The 20,015-nt window shown below is 45.4% G+C and overlaps 3 protein-coding genes across 4 annotated transcripts in view; 1 reads left to right on the top strand and 2 right to left on the bottom strand.

The window, feature by feature from the left end:
* Positions 1-2,057: 2,057 nt before the first annotated feature.
* LOC102060834 (kelch-like protein 23) lies at positions 2,058-7,488 on the bottom strand. Its single transcript, XM_005494247.4, has 3 exons — positions 6,356-7,488; positions 5,225-5,636; positions 2,058-5,002 (listed from the first exon to the last, which is right to left on the bottom strand). The coding sequence occupies exons 1-3, from the start codon at positions 7,275-7,277 to the stop codon at positions 4,690-4,692; spliced, it is 1,647 nt and encodes a 548-aa protein (XP_005494304.1). The 5' UTR covers positions 7,278-7,488; the 3' UTR covers positions 2,058-4,689.
* Positions 7,489-10,475: 2,987 nt separating this feature from the next.
* On the bottom strand, positions 10,476-15,792 carry LSM7 (LSM7 homolog, U6 small nuclear RNA and mRNA degradation associated). The gene is made up of 4 exons (XM_074528948.1): positions 15,649-15,792; positions 15,380-15,470; positions 14,107-14,178; positions 10,476-11,524 (listed from the first exon to the last, which is right to left on the bottom strand). The coding sequence occupies exons 1-4, from the start codon at positions 15,691-15,693 to the stop codon at positions 11,382-11,384; spliced, it is 351 nt and encodes a 116-aa protein (XP_074385049.1). The 5' UTR covers positions 15,694-15,792; the 3' UTR covers positions 10,476-11,381.
* SPPL2B (signal peptide peptidase like 2B) overlaps positions 15,772-20,015 on the top strand; it is a 29,711-nt gene continuing 25,467 nt past the window's right edge. For both annotated transcript variants that reach the window (XM_074528946.1, XM_074528947.1), the window contains exon 1: positions 15,772-15,911. In XM_074528946.1, the coding sequence (XP_074385047.1) occupies positions 15,855-15,911 (57 nt within the window). In that variant the 5' untranslated portion in view covers positions 15,772-15,854. The remainder of the gene's footprint in view (positions 15,912-20,015) is intronic.

Raw genomic sequence — 20,015 nt, 5'->3', positions numbered from 1 at the left:
AATTCTGCTACTAGGAGCGTACTTAATACCCTAGGTGCCAATTGGACTATAGAAGAGGCATTAGAGAGGATGGCCTTAATACCTACCGGACAGCAGGCTTTTGTGGTAGATGCAATCAAACAGTTAGGAATAGGCTTACAAGAACAGGCAAAGTCCTCTCAGAGCCAGGTGTTAGCTGCTCTTGCACCGCTCCAAGCGTTAGCTGCATTGACACCAGCAAATAGAGGAGGCCGCATGAAATGTTACCAATGCGGAGGCATGGGCCACATGCGCCGGGAATGCCAGGCTGCAGGACTCTGGTGCCAAAAATGCCACTTGGACACTCATAATACGGGCGCTTGCAGACGGAAATCGGGAAACTTCCCCTGGAGCGCAAACCGCAGTGGCCGTGCCCAGACACAAGTCGCCGCTGCAGCAGTAACAGCGCCCCCTCCTGCCTCCAACCCGCCACAACAGGGAGCCTCGGCATGGATCTGGCAGCCGCAGTAGATGTCACGTTGATGACTCCACACCCGCAAAAAATCCCGACAGGGATCCAAGGATCTATTATCATACATGATAAAGCGGTGGGTGCTTTGCTCTTTGGAAGATCATCTGCATCTCTGTTGGGATTATTTGTTTTGCCTGGCGTTATTGATGCGGACTACAAGGGAGAGATTATGGTGATGGTATACACCCCTTTTCCCCCACTTCAAATTAATAAGGGACAAAGAATTGCTCAGTTGGTACCGCTTGAACAAATGACTAAGGGAATACAACCCATAAAAGGTCAAGAGAGGGGGGAAAGTGTGGCCAATGATGAACTCAGGTTTTGTAATATGTATAAGCTTAATTAACACCACTATAAAAGTGTGTAAGTGGGATCAATAAATCGGAGTTCGATGCTCATCAATCAGATGGTCGTCTCCCTTCACTTCGTCACAGGGTCATGCTGTGAAGTGACATCTTTCAAGGGCTTTTTGTTCATTGCAAATGAGGCTGATGGTCCCAGGCCACTTCAAAGAGGCCATCCAAAGATGATGTGTGGTCATGACTGTGGGTGCAAAGCCAAAGAAGGACAAATTCAGGGCTATGGAACAGAATCATCCCCAGTCCTGATTCAGAAGTTCCCTTTTCCCTGGGTGGAGCTGGCTAGATGTCAGAGATGTCACTCTGCTGTTCTTGCCCTAGATCCTGGTGTAAGTGCTCCCCACAGATACCCACACACAGCTCCTGCACCTCAGACAAGAGCAGAGCCTGTCCTGGCTGTGGCTGCTGCCCACTGCTCCAAAGAGTCTCCCTATCACTCTCCTAATCCCTATTAGTGAATCTTGTACATTCACTAATGATAAATGCATTTTGCCAACCAGTTTCTCCAACACTCAGAGCCAGATTGGATCTAGCACGGGTACACTGAGTCCTTGCAATACCTCTTCCCGTGGTCTTCACGTGTCATTAAAAGGCACTGGGCTCTCACTGCTGCCTTCTCTATGCATAGAAGCCTTGGTTTTGGAACCACACCAAGTGCTGGTTGAAATTTCTACAACAGGTGAGCAGCAAATACATGGAATCACAAGATAATTCATATTGGAAGATAGATAAGAAATATTCTTGTCCAACCTCCTTCTTGCAGAACTTAGCTGTGAGATCAGATCAGGTTACCTAAGGCTTTTCCCAGTTTAGTTTTTCCAGTTTAGTTTTCAAAACCTTCAAGTATGGAGACAGCACCACCTTATGACAAAAAGCTTTATACTCATACCTCATTATATCCACCTGTCTTATTTCAACACCCCTCTGGTCTCTCATCCTCACATTATGCATTATGCAAACAGTTTGACTCCTGCTTGCTGAGCTCCTCACTGTGCTCCCACATGAGAGCCCATGGAGAGCTCTGCTCAGAGCAGGCACCTCTTCTCACTTTCTCTGCCACCCAAGTCTGTTTGGAAGTGGCTGTCTGTGCCACAAAAGGTGGTCAGGACATCTGACACCTCAAAGTAGGGATAAAGATGAAGTTTCTGAGCCTCCCAATGCAGGGACAATGAGGCACTGGCTTTAATGACATGATCACACCTCTTACTTTTATTTTAGCTGCCACGTTAGGCCCCGAGGGCAGTGAATGAAAACAGGACTAGTCTTCCTAAATACAATATAAACTTTCTTTTCTTCAGAAAAGACAAGATGCCAGAAGTGACACCAAAGAAAGTGACAAGTGCAAGGAGAGGATCTGGCAAAGAACAAAGAATAGCACGGAGCTTGCTGCAAAACACCAGGATCCAGGCAGTGTTTGGAATGCAGGAAGGCTGGACAGGAGTTGGGAGAGAGGCTGGACAGGGCTCCACTGCAGTGTGCCTGAGGCCTAGGTGGTGAATTTCATCACATCTATAGGCAGTTAAGTCACTTCAGGAGTTGTTTCCTATAATCCTTCTATTAGGATTATTCTTTTACTACTACTCTGTAGTCATCCAGAAGACTACAGAATCCAGGAAGAGAAGGGTATACCAGCCAAAGACCCACTGTATAAAGAGAAGAGGAGGGTTGAACAAGCTGCTGAAGTTATGACTCCTATCTGTGATTATCTCAAAGCCTTCCCTAAAGGTTCATGAGATAATAAACTAAAACTGGGGAAGATTTAACCAATTGGCACTTTCAAAAGCCAGTGGCATTCACTGCCAGCCACCCCATGAAAGGACTTGCATGTGAAAGGTACTGGTTTGAATGGCAAATAAGTTTTCACTTGGGAAGTATAAAATGGTCAGGCTCTAGAATAAACCATTTCTGCAGCTAAGGCCAGGTTAAATTATACAAGCTGTATTTTCTGTATTATTCAAAATAGCTCTAATGTCTAAAAGATTTTGCTTACTGCATGTCTACTCAGGGAAAAGTCTCCTAAAATGGAAAGGAACTAAATTCTTCCAAAGGCACTTTTTTCCCATCAGAAATTATACATTATCAATGAAAGCTTTCTATATGGATGCAATAATTTTGTTGAGATGTCATTTTTAAAATTGGAAAATAGGAATATTACAACACTCTCATTTTACCTGGATAGCTTAGGAGTTGGATGATGCTTCATCTTGTAATTTCTTGCATAAATTCTAATTTTCAGAATTTATAGCATAAAAATAAAATTTAAGTAAATGTAAAAAATTAACTACACCAAAAAAAGTCTGTTTTATGTACATTTTGTATGAAATCTTTTTACACTAGCAGACCATATGTCAGTAGGAAAATCTTTGAAGCTTGCTGGCAGCCTGATATCATGTAACTCAAACACTGAACCAGCTTTCACTTGAAGGACTCTGGCTTTTGGGTCTGCAGGCTGCCATGCTGGAAGGCAGGCAGCCACCCTCTCTCTGTGGAGCCTTGAGCAGGATGTCACCCTTTGACAGGTGAGGTGAAAGACGCTTCATGGGGATCCCTGTTGTAAGGGTTCGCCCATGAATTAATGTACCTTCTCCCTTCAAGTACGATGCTTTCTTTTAAAGCCCCAAATGAAACATGAGAATTTCATAATTCAAAAGACTTATACAGCCTCCAGGGCACAGCTGGCCTCTGGGCCCAGAGAACAGGCCCAGCCTTGGCTGCTGCAGCCCCATCATGGGACCCCCAGCTCTGGAGGGAGCTGGCAAGAGGAGGAAGCCAAAGCAGACCTAGAGGGCTCCGTGTCTGCAGGCCTGCTGCCCTGACAGAGCTGTCACAGCGGCAGGATGGCTTTTCACCAACACCTCTCAGTTCTCAAGGCCTCTCCTCTTCTCTGGAGATGATGATAACTCAGCTCAGGAGGTCTCTTGCTGGGTCACATCAGAGGACAGACTGACAGCACAGATGACAGCAGGGCTTGCAGTGCAGCCTCCCAGCTCGATCTGTTGCACTGGTGGGGCAGTCACTCTCTCCCTCTCCACACTTGGGAGGCCCAAGTGCCCTTGGAGATCAATCCCTGCCACCCTAAGGCCATAGTTCTGCCCAGGAAATTCTCTTCCTCATACACAGTCTTTAATTACAGCCATGTGCAGGACCCTGCTCCTTGCAACTTCATTTTAGTGCTTTGGGATGGGCATTTTTATTCTGAGTCTCTGCAGCTGTGAACCCAAAGACAACTAAGGAAACTGAAGCCAGATTCTTAAGACTCAATGTGCAAAAGTTTGTCATCACATACCTGAATCCATAAATCCAGAACAGTCTCCCGCCCTCTGTGGTGCTCTTCAGCCTTGACTAAAGATAATTTTAGCCATAATTAACCTGTGAAACTTGCTTATTTCAGGCTAAAATGGTACTGTATATTAAATATGGCTTGACAGCAATTGCTGTTTGGGTTTTTGGCTCTGTCTACAGCACTATGGGCTTATAACCCTGCTGAAGATTCCCTTGACACCCATTTGATTATTTAAATCCTATGATATTTTCTAACAATGAGGCAGTGATTTTCCAGCTGTTCAAAGAACAGAGAGACATAGAGGTTAAAGGTCAGAACAGCCCTTTACTAAGCATCAACCCTAAGGAGTTTATATGTCATAACAATACCAATCACCATTTTCAATAATGACCTGCACCCTTTGTGTAGACAAAGTTTGCACTGGCTTTTGCTTCAAGTTCATTTGTCAAGTAGAAAAGAAAAGGTAAAATTACAAAGGAATAATTTTTTTTAAATGTCACAGGCCAAAGTTGATGCAATTTAACTCCCTTCAGCTGTAAAGTATACATCTTCCACTCTTACACCCATGTATCAAATCTTCGCACAGAGACACAGCCATGAATAGGAACGGGGCAAGGGAGTTTGTTATCTATGACCTGGCACACATCAGTGTAGGGATCAAAGAGGACTGCAATGGGGAGGGTGCTGTTTCCCTTCCTCTGTCCAAGAAGATAAATTTGTCCATTCACGGTGCTGCATCCCATGAAGAACTTCTGGGTCAAGCATTCCTCATTCACCTGGGTCCATTCATCTGTCTCCACATCAAATCGAAAAGCTTCCCCTCCTACAGTGTACAGAGCCCCATTCAGGGATGTGATGCAGAGGTCATACCTGAGAGAGAAGAAACCCTTGATCAGAATCAACAGAAAGATTTGGCCCCAGAAATATTCAGGGTAACCTTGGTCCTCAGATCAGAAGTCCTATTTAAACAGAGAATCACAGAAGTGTTGCAGGGACAGAACTTATGGATTTCTACACTATAACCTCTTCCTGGAGCCAGATCAACACTAGAATCCTTCATCTTCTGCCAGGTCCCAGAATATTATTTCTTACCTTGGAAGAGGGGAGAACGAGATGACATCCCAGCTATCTGTCTCTGTGTTCAGCCTTTGCACTCCGTCATACACGTGTCCATTCTCATCCAGGCCACAGACCACATAGATCCTGGTTCCCACACTGGTGGCATCGCCTCTCTCCACAGGCTGAGCCATAGGACTCATGCTTTCCCACTCTGACTCCATCAGAGCCATGCGCTCCACTGCTGGGATTATCCCTTCATCCGTGCTCCCTCCGAGCACGTACAAGTGGAGCCCTACTCCTACTGCACAGTGGCTGTTGCGGGACTTCTTCATGGCTGGCCCTTCCAGCCAGCAATTGTCCAAGCAGTTGTAGATGAGCACCCAATCCACACTGTACCACACAAATTCATCCCGGAAATATCCTCCTGTCACAAAAAGGAAGCTCCCTGGAAGCACAGCAAAGAAAATACTAGTCATGTAAAGGCTAAAAATTGCTCCTGATACCTGGGGTTTTCATTTCACATTGGACTATTTTGATAAGGTGCAAGATGAGGAGAGAAAATCACTGCTCTATCAGTTTGCAGAATTTAATTCATTGGGCCTACGGAATGCAGCCTGTCTTTCCAAGCCTGCTCCTTTTTTTTAACAGAATCATGGAAACTCTGGTTGGAAAGAACCTCCGAGATCTTACTTCTAAACTCCTACCAGAAATGGGACGATTACCAACACTAATAGAGGAAGCCATCGTATTGAGCTGGCTTGAAAGTCTGCAAGCATGAAGATTTCCCAACATTTGTAGATAAGTTTAATGTAATGGCAACTATAAATCAGAAGTCACCTGTCATATGTCTAAATCACTACAAAAGAGAAGGCCAAAAAATACACTTGGCTTTAAAGCCAAGTCCTTAGACTAATTCCAGATAAAGTCAAGGTAAGGAGCTTGGGAGGCTGCAGAGTTTCTGCTATAGGAGAATAGTGTTGTCTAGCACTCTCCCAGGACCAAGGAAGAAAAAAGCATTCTTTGAGCAAATATGAACACCAATATGAATGAGATTTTAGCAATGCAGAGCACAACAGTTTTACAGCAACAGTTGGACACCCTACATTTGGGACTCAGTCTCAACTTCTGTTTGCATCAGCTCAGTCTCCCTCGTCTGTAAGTTACCTACTGCTGCCACTGCATACTGGGTGAGGTTCTTGCGCTGCAGGGGAGAACAAGCCTGCCAGGTCCCTGTTTTAGGTTGGAAGAGAAATAATTCTTGCTGTTCCTTGTCATGCTTTCCTCCCAGGACATATAAGGTGTCATAGCTCCGGCCAGCATAAGGACACAGTTTCGGATTTTGCCAGCTGGGTGGGGGACAGCTGTCTAACTTCTTTATTAGTCTGGAAAAGATATCTGTCTCTCCAGCACGCTTGCTGCGTTTCACCAAGATATCGAGGAAGGACAAACTCAGAAAAGCGACCCTGACTTCGCCCACCAAATCCAGAAATTCTTCCTCTCTTGTTGCTGGGTCCTCCATTATCCAAATCATAATACTGTCAAAAACCACATCCTCTCTTGAAATGAAGAGGTCATCACTCTTCAGGAGCTGCACCAGCATTTCCTTGGGTAATGCCTTAAATTCTTCCTGGCATATCACATCCCCCCAGTGAGTGAGAGCCACATTCATAGCAGACACATATAACTCTGTAAAGGCAAATTGCTGTGAGTAGGTCATCAAGCCCAGGCAGTTTGAAACATGCAGTTCTCTCTCCAGAAATTTCTCACACAACAGTTTCACCCTGTCAAACTGAAAAAAATCAGCTGTTTCCAGTAAGCTGGTCACATTTTCTTGACCTATGAGCACTTGGGCCGTGCGAGTGAACTCAAGTAGTGCCTGAAATGGCACTGCATCGATCCCTTTGATCACTATGTGCTGTTCAGAGCTCTCTCTTGCTCCTCCAAAAAACATCGCTTCAAAATATCGACTGTGTACTGAAAGCACCCTACGGCTGACCTGGAAGAGTCTCTCTCCAACCTCAAGAATTGTGTCTGCAATCATTTCTGTCTGAGGTCCCAGCTCCTGTGGCTCTTGTGCAGGCTCCATGCTTGTATACTGCCAGGCAGTTAATTTTAACTCAGTCTTATGCAGTCCTTTCTATCTCTGGAAACACTATCCCCCTAGCTAGGATAAGTATGAGATAAACCAATCTTGTCCTAAAAATAGCATGTTTTCTACTCTCCTGCTTTGTTCTTCTGTCTTTTCTGCTGCTTTCTGAACAGCATTAGCAGACCAGCTGTATAACCTAAAAATTACAGATTTGACTGGCATCTACTTTTACCAGGTAAGGCCACAGCAAATAAGGGGAGCTGTTAGCCAAGCAAAGAGCCTAGGCTAAAAAGAAAAAAACTGGAGAAACAACCAAAAGATTCCTAAGCAGTGAGTAAATATAAAGAAGTTGAAAAAAACATTGAACCCATTTGGAAAAAAAACAACCATTATCTCCTCTTTCATTAGTTCAAGTTTAACCAAATACCAATGTGATTACAGTTTTTATTAGATATCTAACTATATTTTAGTAAGAGAAGAAGGAGTGAGCCCTCATTCAAACCCAGGTGGCTTCACATGTTCAGTCATCCTCCATCTGAAAGCACTAAATAAACACAGATGTAGGACAAGCAACAGCTAATGCCACAGTAAATTTTCCCAAAACTATTGCATGAAGAGACTTGGATAGTCACCTTGAAGTAGAGTCCCTTACCCAAAGAGCCCATACCAGCAAGACTCACTCCCAGTTCTTGGCAGACCTCAGCAAACAGAAGCCTTGCCAGTGTCTCACCATGCCATCATAAAAACTTTCTTCCTTCTTTCTAGTCTGGATCAACCTTCTTCTAGCTTAAACCATTACCCCTTGTCATGGTTTGAGCCTGGCACAGAGCCAGTGCCCCCTATGAAAATTCCTCACCCTGGTGTCTGCTGTGAGATGTGACTAGGAATAAGCAAAACAGGCTCCAACTTAAACATAAAAAACACTTTATTACTTAAACTACAGGGAAATAGGGAAAGACTATAAGGAAAAGAAAAAAAAAAAAGAAATTGAAAACTTTACAAAAAACTTTCCTCCTCCCCACTCCCTGACTTTCCCAATCTGATACATTCTCTCAAATCAACTGCCCAGCCTTGGCCCCACACTTTAGTATACTCAAACTGCAGTTCATGAAGAGGAAAGGAGTCTTTCTTGTTCCATAGGCTTCTCCTGGAAACACACTGAAACCTCGTGTGCTTCTTTGTCACTTCGGCACCGCCCGGAAAAAGTCCTTTTGCCGCTTCTGACATCTTCTTTCCATGCCCAGTGCTCTCACCACTGAGACATGGCCAGAGCTGCTTTTAGGGTTGTCTTTCAAGGATGCCTTGTCTCACTCCAAAAAGGCACAGTCTCTGCTTTGGGACATCTGTCCCCCCCATATTTTTCTAACCCCCTGGGGCCGGGGGGTCTTCACGAATGAACCCTCCTGGTTTTGAGGCACTGCCTCCCCCTAAATGCAGTCTGTGTCACAGGAACAACTGAGTCCATGGCCACAAGAAAAGTCTAGCCAAAAGGCCACTCCAAATCATCTCTCCCCATCTAATCATCTCCACATTCTTCGGGCCAGGTCCTTGTCTCATCTCATCTCTTATCTCCCTTCTTATTCAGCTTCGAGGAGGATTAGCATTTTTGCAAGGCTCCAATCATGAAAGAAAGGGTTAAAAGTTTTCAGTCTCTGTCTATCTCAGAATGCTGGTAGAATGCTGGTACTCCTACAGGTGCTGCTGCTGCTGCGGCCGGCCGGGCTGCGCCCTTCCCCCCCTTTCTCCTCCTGGGCCGGCTGCTATCACCGCCGACTCTCCCTCTCTCTCCCTCCTGGGGGGGGGAATGGCTACCCAATGTCTCTTGGGGCTCCGCCACCCTTCCATCCTTGAGAGCTTTCTCACCCCCATCTCTGTCCAGGCCCCAGGCCTACCGCATGGCCGCCCCTCCCCCGCCCAGCAGCAAGGCTGGGCTGGACGGGGGAGAGATCTGACCTCTTCGCCGCGACATCCTAAGAGAAAGTGCCAAGGGCAGTGCCCTGCTTTTAACCCCTGTGTATTCTCGGAGGTGTGTCCAAACCCCACTGGCTACACTAGGTGCCAGTCTCAAACCCAAAACTTTCATTAGTTTGACCACAGCTTCCCAGAATTCCCACTCCTTCCTGGTCAAACCACCACACCCCTTGTCCTATCACAACAGGCCCTGCTAAAATGTCTGCCTCCTATTATTTTCAAATTCTTCTTTTCAGGTACTTGACTCCAAAGTATAACCTCAGACTCTGTGCTGCAGGAAAGGAGAGCCATGCAGCTCACAACAAAGACCAAGCACCCAATCACCTGAGCAGGCAATGTTGGGAATATACCCCTCTCCAGAGTTTACACACTTGACCCCAGCTTCAGGCAGATCTCCTAGCACTGAGAGCCCAGAATCCAGCCCAGAGAGCCCCAGCAGGTCTGTTTCTGATGCTATACTTAGAGTGCAGAAATAGTGCAGCACATTATTGGCATCAACACCAGCAATCTTTCTCCCACCTAAAAGGACAGTTCAAGACTCTGCTCAGGCTGATGGCAAGCAAATTCTACTCCTCACACTCTAAATAAGGATTATCTTTTGAATTGTGCAGTTTCACAAGCAAGTTTTGTAGCATTAGAAAACTAGGTTGTGAGGAGCACAACTTTATGGACAGCTCTGTGAGTCCCCAGATTAAAATCCAGACGCACCAAAATTCACACAGGCAACATCACACACAACACCTGGTACCTAGTTTCAGAGCCTCCTGGAAGTCAGATTCACTAAAACGAAATTTACTCTAAGTTCCCACCCATTTTGGAGCTGACCCAGGAAAGGTTATGCATGGGAGAAAAGCGCTGTGGCCAAAATAACCAATACAACCTGTACTTGCCATGTGTTCTTGACACCCTCCAGGAACAAAACTGCTGCTGCCAGCAAAACAATTCGCTCTGCCACAGCCTCCTCATAAAGGGTCCTCTATAAAGGCAAGGGCAGGTGGCAGAATCAGGGTACAGGCTCCAGGCACATGCCTCAACCAGGTAGTCTTTAAAATGCTTCAGAAGAGGGACAAGATGCTCTCAGGCCTTTTCCATCAATTCCCTGTTTGAAGTACAGCTTCTGCTCTGGTCCCTCCTGATCCTGCAGTGTTGATGCACCTCCTGAACTAATTTTAGATTTATGTCAGCTGTAGTGCACTTTTACAGACTAAAAAACAGACATTTAGAAACAGATCAGTTTGTCTTTATTCACTCAGAACTCCTCATATCTTGCATTTTCTGCAGTATAAAAGAAATAAAAATGTTTACTTACAAATCAAGTTATAACAGGCAAAACCACAAGTGGATAGCTACAATATAAAAATATGCAGTACTTCCAGACACTGCCTATAATTGAACAAATGTTAGGATATTAAATATTCTCCCCCTAAAATTCCAAGTAACAAATAGCTACCTCCATAAGGTTTAGGTCACTCAACCAAGCATTATCCCAAAAGTTAGACCAGTCCTCTGTAGAAATATGTGAGCCTGCTGATACACAGATGACAGCCCACCAGTTCTGGAACAAGTGCTGAAAAACACCTTCTTGTCTACATCCCTTGTAAAGGTGATGACACTACACAAGGAAGTAACTTTCCTGCACAAAAGAGACTGAACTCAACAGCAGAAGACTACAACATAATGCTTCCCCAGTTGAGTACTGATATCTAAGAGGAAGAAAAACATGTTCTACTGTATTTAGGCTTTTCATTTGGAATAAAGGCATTTTAATGTGTTTAAAAATTGAAAGAATATAACCAATATTCAGGGCACTCATAACTAATTTTATGGGGTAGTTTCAGAACTCACAAGATCAAGAAGGTCTCAGACAATTCATGACAATATGTTCTCTTCTGTCACCTCTAAACAACATAGGTACACGCTTATTTGGGGGCAGGAGGAAAACAAGAACATGCTTCTTACATTCCCCATCCTCTCATCATTTACGAAAGCCACAAAAATAAAAGTTGACTTCTTTCACGCTAACAAATACACACTCAAACTTCCCCCCCAAAACAGGAAGCTTCTCATACACTGATAGTTTTCTCCAATGACTTGCACCCCGAAGTTTTCAGAGACAATCCAAAGAAAGCATTAGCCATCCTGCTGCTGAATGAAAGGGTTTGGAATCGCTTCCATTCCATCCTGTGGACAAATCAGAACCACAGAAGTCCCTCTGCAAACCACAAGTCCCAGCTGACGTGTGTCTTCTGTTAATTTAAATTGATCATCCGGATCTAAAAAGCAGAGATCCATGGTTAGAACAGGAAAATAAGAAAAGGAAACCAAATTTCATCAACTTCAAAAGGCACAGACATGCATGTTCTTTCCTGGCATAGCTGCTTTGTTTTACTGAACATGGACCATACAGGTGATGCAGCAGTGACATTTGATGTTTTCAAGACCTTACTTGCAGTAAGCAATAACAAAACTTGCTTTGTATACAACAAAAAGCAGAACACGGCTATTAAAGAATTCATAGGCCTCTAACTAAATGATTAAAAAAAGCTCTTGATCCTATTTCAAATGTCATTATAGACAAACACTTGGGGATTAATGCAGATCAGAAAAAGACCCTGACTTCTCAATGCACTAGGGAAGAGAGCACCAGTCCATTCTCAGACCAGGCCAAATAGGGCTGGATTAGGACAAACACAAACCAACCACTGCTATCTTCCATACAGAGATATCTCTACATTCAACAGAAATGAACAACACATTTCAAAACTCTCTTTTAAAGATGAAATTCAAAGCTTCTGTGCTTCCTTTTAAACAGGTTGGAGAATACTCTTCAAAAGCACTGTCCTATCAAATGATAGCTTTTGTATCACAGAGAAAGAGATACTGCTTTATTCAAGCTTTAGAGGAAAAGGGCAGCCAGTGAGATAACTATACAGGAGCTCAAGCAAGTACTACCAGGGACGTTCCTCACAGGGAATGTGCTTAATCTAACTTCTGCTGCAGAATCACCTTTAAAGGTCATCTAGTACAGCCCCCCTGCAACAAGTAGGGGCATCTTTAACTAGACCCAGTTGCTCAGAGTCCATCTTTGAATTCTCCCAAGGATGGGGCACCTACCACCTCTCTGAGCAGCTTGTCCCAGTATTTTTATCATACTCATTATAAAAAAAGCTGTCTTCCTTATATCTATATCTTCTCTTATATCTACATTGACCCTCCTTTAGTTTAAACCCATTACCTCTTGCTCTGCCACAATAGGGCCTGCTGAAGCATTCACCCCCTGGCATTTCCCTTTAAAACTGAAAGGCCACAATACCAACTCCTCAAAGACCTCTCCTGTCCAGGTGAGCAGGCCCAGCTGTGCCTGGCTGGCTCAGAGCAGAGGGGCTCCAGCCCTGGCAGCATCTCCGTGGCTCCTCTGGCCTGGCTGCAGCAGCCCCACGTCCTCCTGCTGCTGCTGCCCAGGGCTGGGGCAGCTCTGCAGGTGGGGTCTGAGCTGAGCCCAGGGGCAGAGGGGCAGAATCCCCCCCGGGATGAATCCCCTCCCTGGTAGGGATGCAGCCCAGGATACAGCTGGCTTTGTGAGCTGCAAGCACATATTGTCCAGCCCCTCATCCACCAGCAAGTCCAAGTCCCTCTCAGCAGGGCTGCTCTCAATATTCATCCCCCAGCCTGGGTCTTGCTGAACCTCATGAGGTTCCTTTGGGCCCTCTTCAAAAACTTGTCCAGGTCCCTCTGGATGGCCTCATCCTTTAGGTGTGTCACCTGCAGACTGAGGGTGAACTTGATCCCATTGCCTACATCTCTGATGGACACTAGACAGTACTAGTCCCCAGAGATCTCTGAGGGACACTCCCTGTCCCTGATGTTCACGAGGACATGAAGCCATTGACTACTACCCTCTGCATATGATCATCCAACCAATTCCACATTCACCAAACAGTCCACCCATCAAATCCATTTCTCTTCAACTTAGGGAGAAGGATGTTGTGGGGTGTGGCAGCAGCTCTCAGGCCACAGAGAGCAACAGACAACCTTCCCAGGCCTTTCTGGGAAAAAGCTGTGAAAAGCTCAGAGAAAAGAATGAGAAATAGTTCTTATCTTGGCCTGCTGCCCCTGTTATTGTGAACATGTGGAATGTGTTATGGAGATTTGTTTACCAAAGAGTGATTTCTTAATTAGCCAATGGTGATAGTGTTTGGATTGGAGGACCAATTCAGTCCAGGTGTATCGTAATGGTCTATAAAAGCAATGGGTTTCTTAATAATGATATATATAAATACATAGATATAAAATAAAAATATCGATCAGCCTTCTGTGAACCATGGAGGCAATGCTAATTATTACCCAGCTGGGGGCCCGCTGCTGCGACAGTGGGGGACTGTGTCAAAGGCCACTGGGTTGTCCAGACAGGATTTTCCCTTGGTAAAGCTATAGTGGATGTCTAAATTCACCTCCCTGTCCTCCAAATGTCTTAGCAGAGCTCCAAGGAGGATCTTTTCCATGACCACCCCAGGCACAAGAGGTCAGGCTGACAGCACAGTAGTTCCCAGGCTCCTTTCTTCCCTTTTGAAAAATGGTTTCAATGTTTCCCTCTTTCCCATTATCTGACTGCCATCACTTTTTAAATGTTTTAGAATAGCCTGGGAACTGTAAGCCAATTCCCTCAGGAACATGTTATCAGGTCCCATAGACCCGTCACCTTATGTCTTTCTTTACAAGACAGTTATCCCAAGCATGCTGCAGTTTGGATGATGTTAATCTGCAGTTTCTCCTTATTCACTTACAGAGCTGTAAGATTTCTATCAAGAAAATCACCCAGGGAAGGGAAGCTTTCCAAAGATTGCACATTACTTACCTCGCATGTACTCAATGGTACCATCCAGCACAAGGTTCAGAAGGGGGTCAAATCCTTTCAAGACACCACTTGCTATTGAAAGCCACACAGAAAACAATGATTAGGACCAAAACAAGGCATACAGCAACATAAGACTTCATGAAAGGTACATTCAGTTCTCCAGGCCTGTTCTCTCCTTCAGGCAAGTCCAAACAAATGAGGCCAGAGATATTAAACAGTGTCTTCTTTATCAATGGCAAGTAGACAAAAACTGGTCTGCATTGCACCAATTAAAACTTACAGACTTTTCAATCAATTCTTCCAAATGTTCTTCAAGACACTAACATTTTTGATTTCAGACAACTTCAAGGGCACTTTAAGAATACTGTATAATAAATCAGTACAAGTCACACAAAGAAAAAGGAAGACAACTCCAACACATAATAAATATCCTTAATGAAAGGTTATGGTTAAAAATGAAGCAAGTCTATATTTAAAGTTCTTTCCTCAGAAACCCCATCTTCCGGGTGCCCTCCTGGCACATCATTCCTTTAGCATAAGCACTGCCTCACGGGAAGGCACTGCAGATAGACCAGCACTTTGCCCTAATGGAGAACGTGATTCCACAAGACTAGGCACTTAATATATCACAAAATTACACAGAGCGACTTCCCAGTTTGACAAATACACTTCTCAGTGAGGAGTTCAAGTAGCTTCCAAACCCTTACAAGCACAAGGCTGCAGTGGAGTTTGAAACTGCAGCACATGGTAAATAAACTCAGACAAACAAGCGCCTGCGGGTGGCACCAAGCGCACTGGGATGGACCTGCCCAGCTGGGAAGGGACGGGCATGCAAAGGCACCGTGGCATGTATTGAACCGCTCCGAGCAAGCTTACCATATCAGGAGATGAAAGGCACGACAGTTGCATTAATTGTTACATCCATAAATGTTTGTTTGTTCCTTTAAGTGCATCCTTGCAATGCCAAATGAAAAAAAGGAAAAAAAAAACAAAAAACAACCCCAGCCAAAATAAGGCTGTTCAAAACTACTAATAAGAGATGCACAGATGAGCCAGAAAAGTGCACCCAGGAGATCAATGGAACACTTAAACGAAAGAACCTTCGCACCATTAACCACTAATGCAACCACTAATAAGTCAAAGCACCCGCTACTCCTCCGCTTCCCTTGATGGGAAAGCAGCGTGAGCAGGAGGGCAGAGCCGACAGGCATCGGCTGAGGGAAAACGCCGAGAGACCAAAGAGCTCCGCGCTGCAGCCACGCGCCGCGCTCACCTTCCCGCCCGCCCTGGAACTTCACCCGGATGGTCTTGTCGATGTACTTGGAGAGGTCCAAGATGCTCTCCTTCTTCTTCTTCTCCTTATCCTACGGCAGAGCACAGGCGGCTCAGTTAAAGCGCGCCATCCGCGGGGACACAGACCCGGAACGCCGCTGCGGGATGCCGCGGTGGCGGGACGGGTGCGCAGGTACACCACCGGCACCACCGGCACCACCGGCACCACCGGCACCACCGGCACCAAGCCCACACTACCCCGTTCCTCACCGCCATCTTCCCCGCGCCGCCGCCACCGCCGCCGCCACTCGCCATTTCATTCGGCACCGCCAGAAGTGACGTCGTGCCCTGGCGGAGCCGGTTGGCGGCTCGGGGCGCTGGGGCGGGACGTCCGGGGCGGGCTCTGAGTGCCCGGTGCGGAAGGGTCCGGCCCGGCCCAGGTCGGAACAAAGCGGCGGCGGCGCGGCAGGCCCGGCATGGCGGCGCGGCCGGCCCCGCTCCGTCTCTGGCTGTTCCTGCATCTGCTGCCGCAGGTCAGTGGCCGTGCCGGGCCCTGCGCTCCCCGAGCTGCGCGCCCAGCCCGGCTGAGGGCGGGGAGCGGCCCCGGGCGCAGCCGGGCCCGGGCGGGCTGTGCGGCGGGTCCGAGCCCGGAGCCGCCTCCCGTGGGCGCTCGGAGGGGCTGCAGCCGCCCCGCAGCGCGCCGGGGCCGAGCCGTGGCCGCAGGAAGGCAGCGGAGCGCATGGGGCTGCTGGCCCTGCCCTCCGCGATCTGGCAGTATTGATACATCTGTGGGTCTGGGGTTGTTTGAGGTCTTTTTGTGCTTTCTGTAGTAACTAGCGTTTTCATCGTAGTTCCTAAAACTTCGGGCCCCCGTGGGCCCAGTCCAGCATCCTCGCCTGGCAGCCCCACGGAGGGGAGCGAGCCGAGCCCCGGGCCAGATCCCCGCAGTGACGGCTCTGGCTTTATCCTGACTGACAAACTCCCTGAGAGGAAGCCTGAGAGGAAGCGTTCAGCAGAAAAGAAGGGATTTCTGCTGACCCTGACTCTGTAGTCTTGTCTTGAGTATTGTATTGTCATTACTAAAATATTAATTATTTTGTGGGATACGTTCTAAGGGTGTGACAAACTAGGCATGTAATCCTGATAAAGGAGAGAGTGGATTTCTAGCAATTGCATTGCGTGGTATATAGCTTTTGCCTTTTAAGTTCGGTGTTTTGTGTTCTGAAAATTTTCAAGTGTCATTTAAGCTTCGTGACTGTTTGTTAGGTAATTTGGAGTGTATTATGGCTTCTTGAATATTATTGGTGTAAAATGGAACTCTAATTTTTCCTTCTTCTCCCTCTGTCTCCTTACTGTTTCCTTGCCAATAATCTTTAGTTACACAGTAGTCTGGTTGTCAGCTATCTTCTTTATTTCTGTATAATTCCCTTTTTGTATCCATTATCCTTATCTTCATTATGTGTTCATTATGCTCTTGCATGCCCCATGTATTTTGTCATCTCCACTGATGCTTCACAGGGACCGGTAGTGCCAGTGTAGGCCCAACAAATTAATAAGATTTAATTAACGAATTAACAAGAATGAGTCAAACACTGGCATGGAGTCAGTTTGATCCATCAGTTTGGGGAAGGTGAGCATATGGCAGTGCAGAAGGACAGTGGGTGGATAGTCTTGGAGGTCTTACGTTCAGCTCCATGCATTGCAGCACATTCCTGTCTGTAAACATTTGGTATATTTGTGCAGTGGAAGTGTTAATGTATTTGAATAAGCTTGGGCAGACTGGCCAGGGTGCTGAAGCAGTCCTGCTGCTGCAGTGAAAAGTGTATGTGCTGCCAATATGTTTCTGTTAGCCAAGCTGATGTTTTAAAATTTTGCTTGAATACCTTGTATTGTGCATAACTTCTGCATCTCTTGTGCTTGGACTTGTTGGGGTGGCTTGAGTAGCACACCCTCCTTAGTGTGAGGCAGAGAAGAGTGCTCTGCTGCCCTTGTCCTGGTTTGGTACCCCTGTGACTGATGGCTGCAGTCATTCCAGGGGACACAGCTGACAGCTGTTGTCAGGAGCTGCTCTGTGGGATTTCTTTTTGCTAGCTGTACTCATTCTCAGTGCTTTACTCTTGCCTTAGTGAGCATATACCTTTGTCTCCCTCCTTGAAACAGGATAATAGAAATGTTTTGTTTATTTGTTTTCCCTGGGGCAAGAGGAGGTAGTGTCCACATTTGCTTCTATCTTCTGATTTAGGGAGAAGGATCAGCCTGGCTACTGAAGCATGGCTCTTCCAAATCTGGGCCCTTATCTGGGAACACTTTAAGAGTGGTGTGATCTTATAGATCCAAGTACAATCTGCACTTAGATCTTGCTTTGGTATTTGAGTTCTCACATTTCATTTAAATTCCTGTTCTTCCCAGGTAATGTTACCCCTCAGTTTCCTGTAACAACAGCAGATATGTGAGCCTTTGACTAGTGACGAACATAGCAACATGATCTGCAGCAAGTGTGTTGGATCTAGCTGGCCTTCACTATAGCAGCTTTCAGCAGAATATGTTGAATTGAGGTGATTGGTTTGTATTTTAAATTAGGGCACTCTGATATGGGTCCATAGAATTGGAAAGTCTGTCTGAAATTCTGCATTATGGTGGTGGCCGACAATTTAGTCTCCTGGAATTATTGCATTATGAATACGTAGCTCTCTGCACTGTGTTTGTTGAAGGAGTGTTTTATTTGTGTGCAGCTTTGCTGCCTGCTGTTGCTGGTCTCCAGATGGATCAGTGCAGTTCATGGGAAAGAATGACTCCAGCTCCTGGGAACTCAGACATGGTACCTACTCTAAGAGCAGGATAGCTCATTCATTCCTTCTTCAAGGAACGCAGCCCCCAGTGTCTGTGAAATCTCTCTTGAGATATGAGTGGCTAGGTCAGTTAACAGAGCTGCTGAAAGCAGAAAAGGTGTATGGGACATGAGTGAGTGTGGGGCCAGAGGCAGGGAGGAACAAACAAGACAGACATTGGGTTGGCTCAGTCACACACACTGAAGTTTCTTGAAATACTGGTGAACTGAATTCCTCCTCTCTGCCTTCTTCTATAATTTAACTTGCAAGTCCAGTGCTTGCCTCTGAGCTACATTAATTCATCTAAAAAAACTTGCACAGCAAATAAACTGGGGAGCATTCTTCTCTTTTATGCACTGATCTGTGGAAGGCCCTGATGAGATTTAGAGCTAACAAGTATGCCCTTTTATTACCACAAACATTAGGTTAGCTCTTCTGTTAAATTCTGCCCTCAGATTTTACATTTCTGTTGTGTGAAAACCCTTTCCAGTTTTGCAGCTTTATATAAAACACTTCCTTTTGTGTTAATTATACACTATTGTGTGCTTTTTAAGCCACAGGATCAATAAGATGCAAGTATTATAATATACCTTATTGTCACAGCAGCTGTTGTTTTCTGTGTTTGAAAAAGGCTGGACTTGATATCCAAACACTTGGAAAAGAGCCTTTGGTGTTGTAGGCACATTGTATAGGATTGCACAGGAGATGATATTTTCTCCTGGGTTAATTTGGGATATGAAGTGGTCTCTAGGAGTAAGGAATCATCATAAATATCTAAGCCAGTGCATCAGCAGCACTGCTTGAACTTTTGTTGCCTCATACCTACTGACATGAATAAAAACAAACCTGGATGCATGAAAGTGGATAAGAACAAACTTCAAAACCATGCTTTGCTTCTAAGTGATAATAGCTTCGTAAAAATGTCTGTTAATCCACATTATCCACAGATTATATTCTCTACAGAGTTTCTAAAACTCTGTGTTCCCTCTTCCGCTTTTAGCCCCGCTCTTACTGCCTTTAATTCCTCTCAAACTTGACTTTCATTTGGCCTTTGGAACACAAATCCACATAGCTTCTAAAATGTTTTGAGCATTTCACATTAGGAACCTTTTACTCCCTTAATATTTCTTTGAAGAACATCCATTAAATGGCTCAGAAAGCAAAATTGTGTATAACTGCCTCCCGGGTGCCTTTTAGGAATTATTCCTGAGTTCCAGTAATGCTTATCTCCACAGAAATGTAGCAACACACCCTATACTTACTCTCATTTTAAACATGTGTGCCATATGTTTCATAGATGTGAAACTTTTAACTGTACAGCTTGATTGTTTCCCATATGCATAAAGCTGTTCAATTACAGGAGAGCTCCTGCAAAACTGCCTGAAGATTTTGGAGAGAATTGTACATGTAATATTCAAAGCTAAGATGCTCCATGTTTTGTTTGTTTATCTAAGCCCAGTTAGACCACGTACAATAAGCAGGGAACATTCTTTTGTTCTTGTCTTTTGTGTGTGACTGTGTTTGCATCTCTGTTGTTTGTTACTCTTCAAAACCAAATTCAAGATAATAAGTACAGATCATTTTTCTAAATGATTTTTTTCTGTTGTTTAGGTGCTATGGTTGGATAACTGAGATATGAGTTAACAAGTCCACTATAGCAGGGAGCTGGAGTTCTTGTTTCCTCACGGCATATGCACAGTAGTGTTTCTCTTTCTCCACAGATCTCTTGGAAACTTGCGCTGTGCTCAAGTGGCTTTAATCTGCACTGACCTCCCCTATCAGCATGCTTCAGGACTAATGTCATTGCCT

The sequence above is a fragment of the Zonotrichia albicollis genome, chromosome 29, assembly GCF_047830755.1.
Source record: "Zonotrichia albicollis isolate bZonAlb1 chromosome 29, bZonAlb1.hap1, whole genome shotgun sequence".
Classification (NCBI taxonomy): domain Eukaryota; kingdom Metazoa; phylum Chordata; class Aves; order Passeriformes; family Passerellidae; genus Zonotrichia; species Zonotrichia albicollis.
The sequence above is the reverse complement of the archived record's forward strand: the minus strand, read 5'-3'. Positions and strand labels throughout refer to the sequence as shown.

Excerpts from the sequence above, each read along its gene's own strand:
- LOC102060834 (XM_005494247.4), bottom strand. The coding sequence starts at position 7,277 with ATGGAGCCTGCACAAGAGCCACAGGAGCTGGGACCTCAGACAGAAATG. Across the intron at positions 5,637-6,355 it reads GTATGCAGTGGCAGCAGTAG|GGAGCTTCCTTTTTGTGACA; the intron begins GTAACTTACAGA and ends CTGTGCTTCCAG. Across the intron at positions 5,003-5,224 it reads TCGTTCTCCCCTCTTCCAAG|GTATGACCTCTGCATCACAT; the intron begins GTAAGAAATAAT and ends CTTCTCTCTCAG.
- LSM7 (XM_074528948.1), bottom strand. The coding sequence starts at position 15,693 with ATGGCGAGTGGCGGCGGCGGTGGCGGCGGCGCGGGGAAGATGGCG. Across the intron at positions 15,471-15,648 it reads GCGGCGCGGGGAAGATGGCG|GATAAGGAGAAGAAGAAGAA; the intron begins GTGAGGAACGGG and ends GCTCTGCCGTAG. Across the intron at positions 14,179-15,379 it reads GTTCCAGGGCGGGCGGGAAG|CAAGTGGTGTCTTGAAAGGA; the intron begins GTGAGCGCGGCG and ends GGCTTTCAATAG.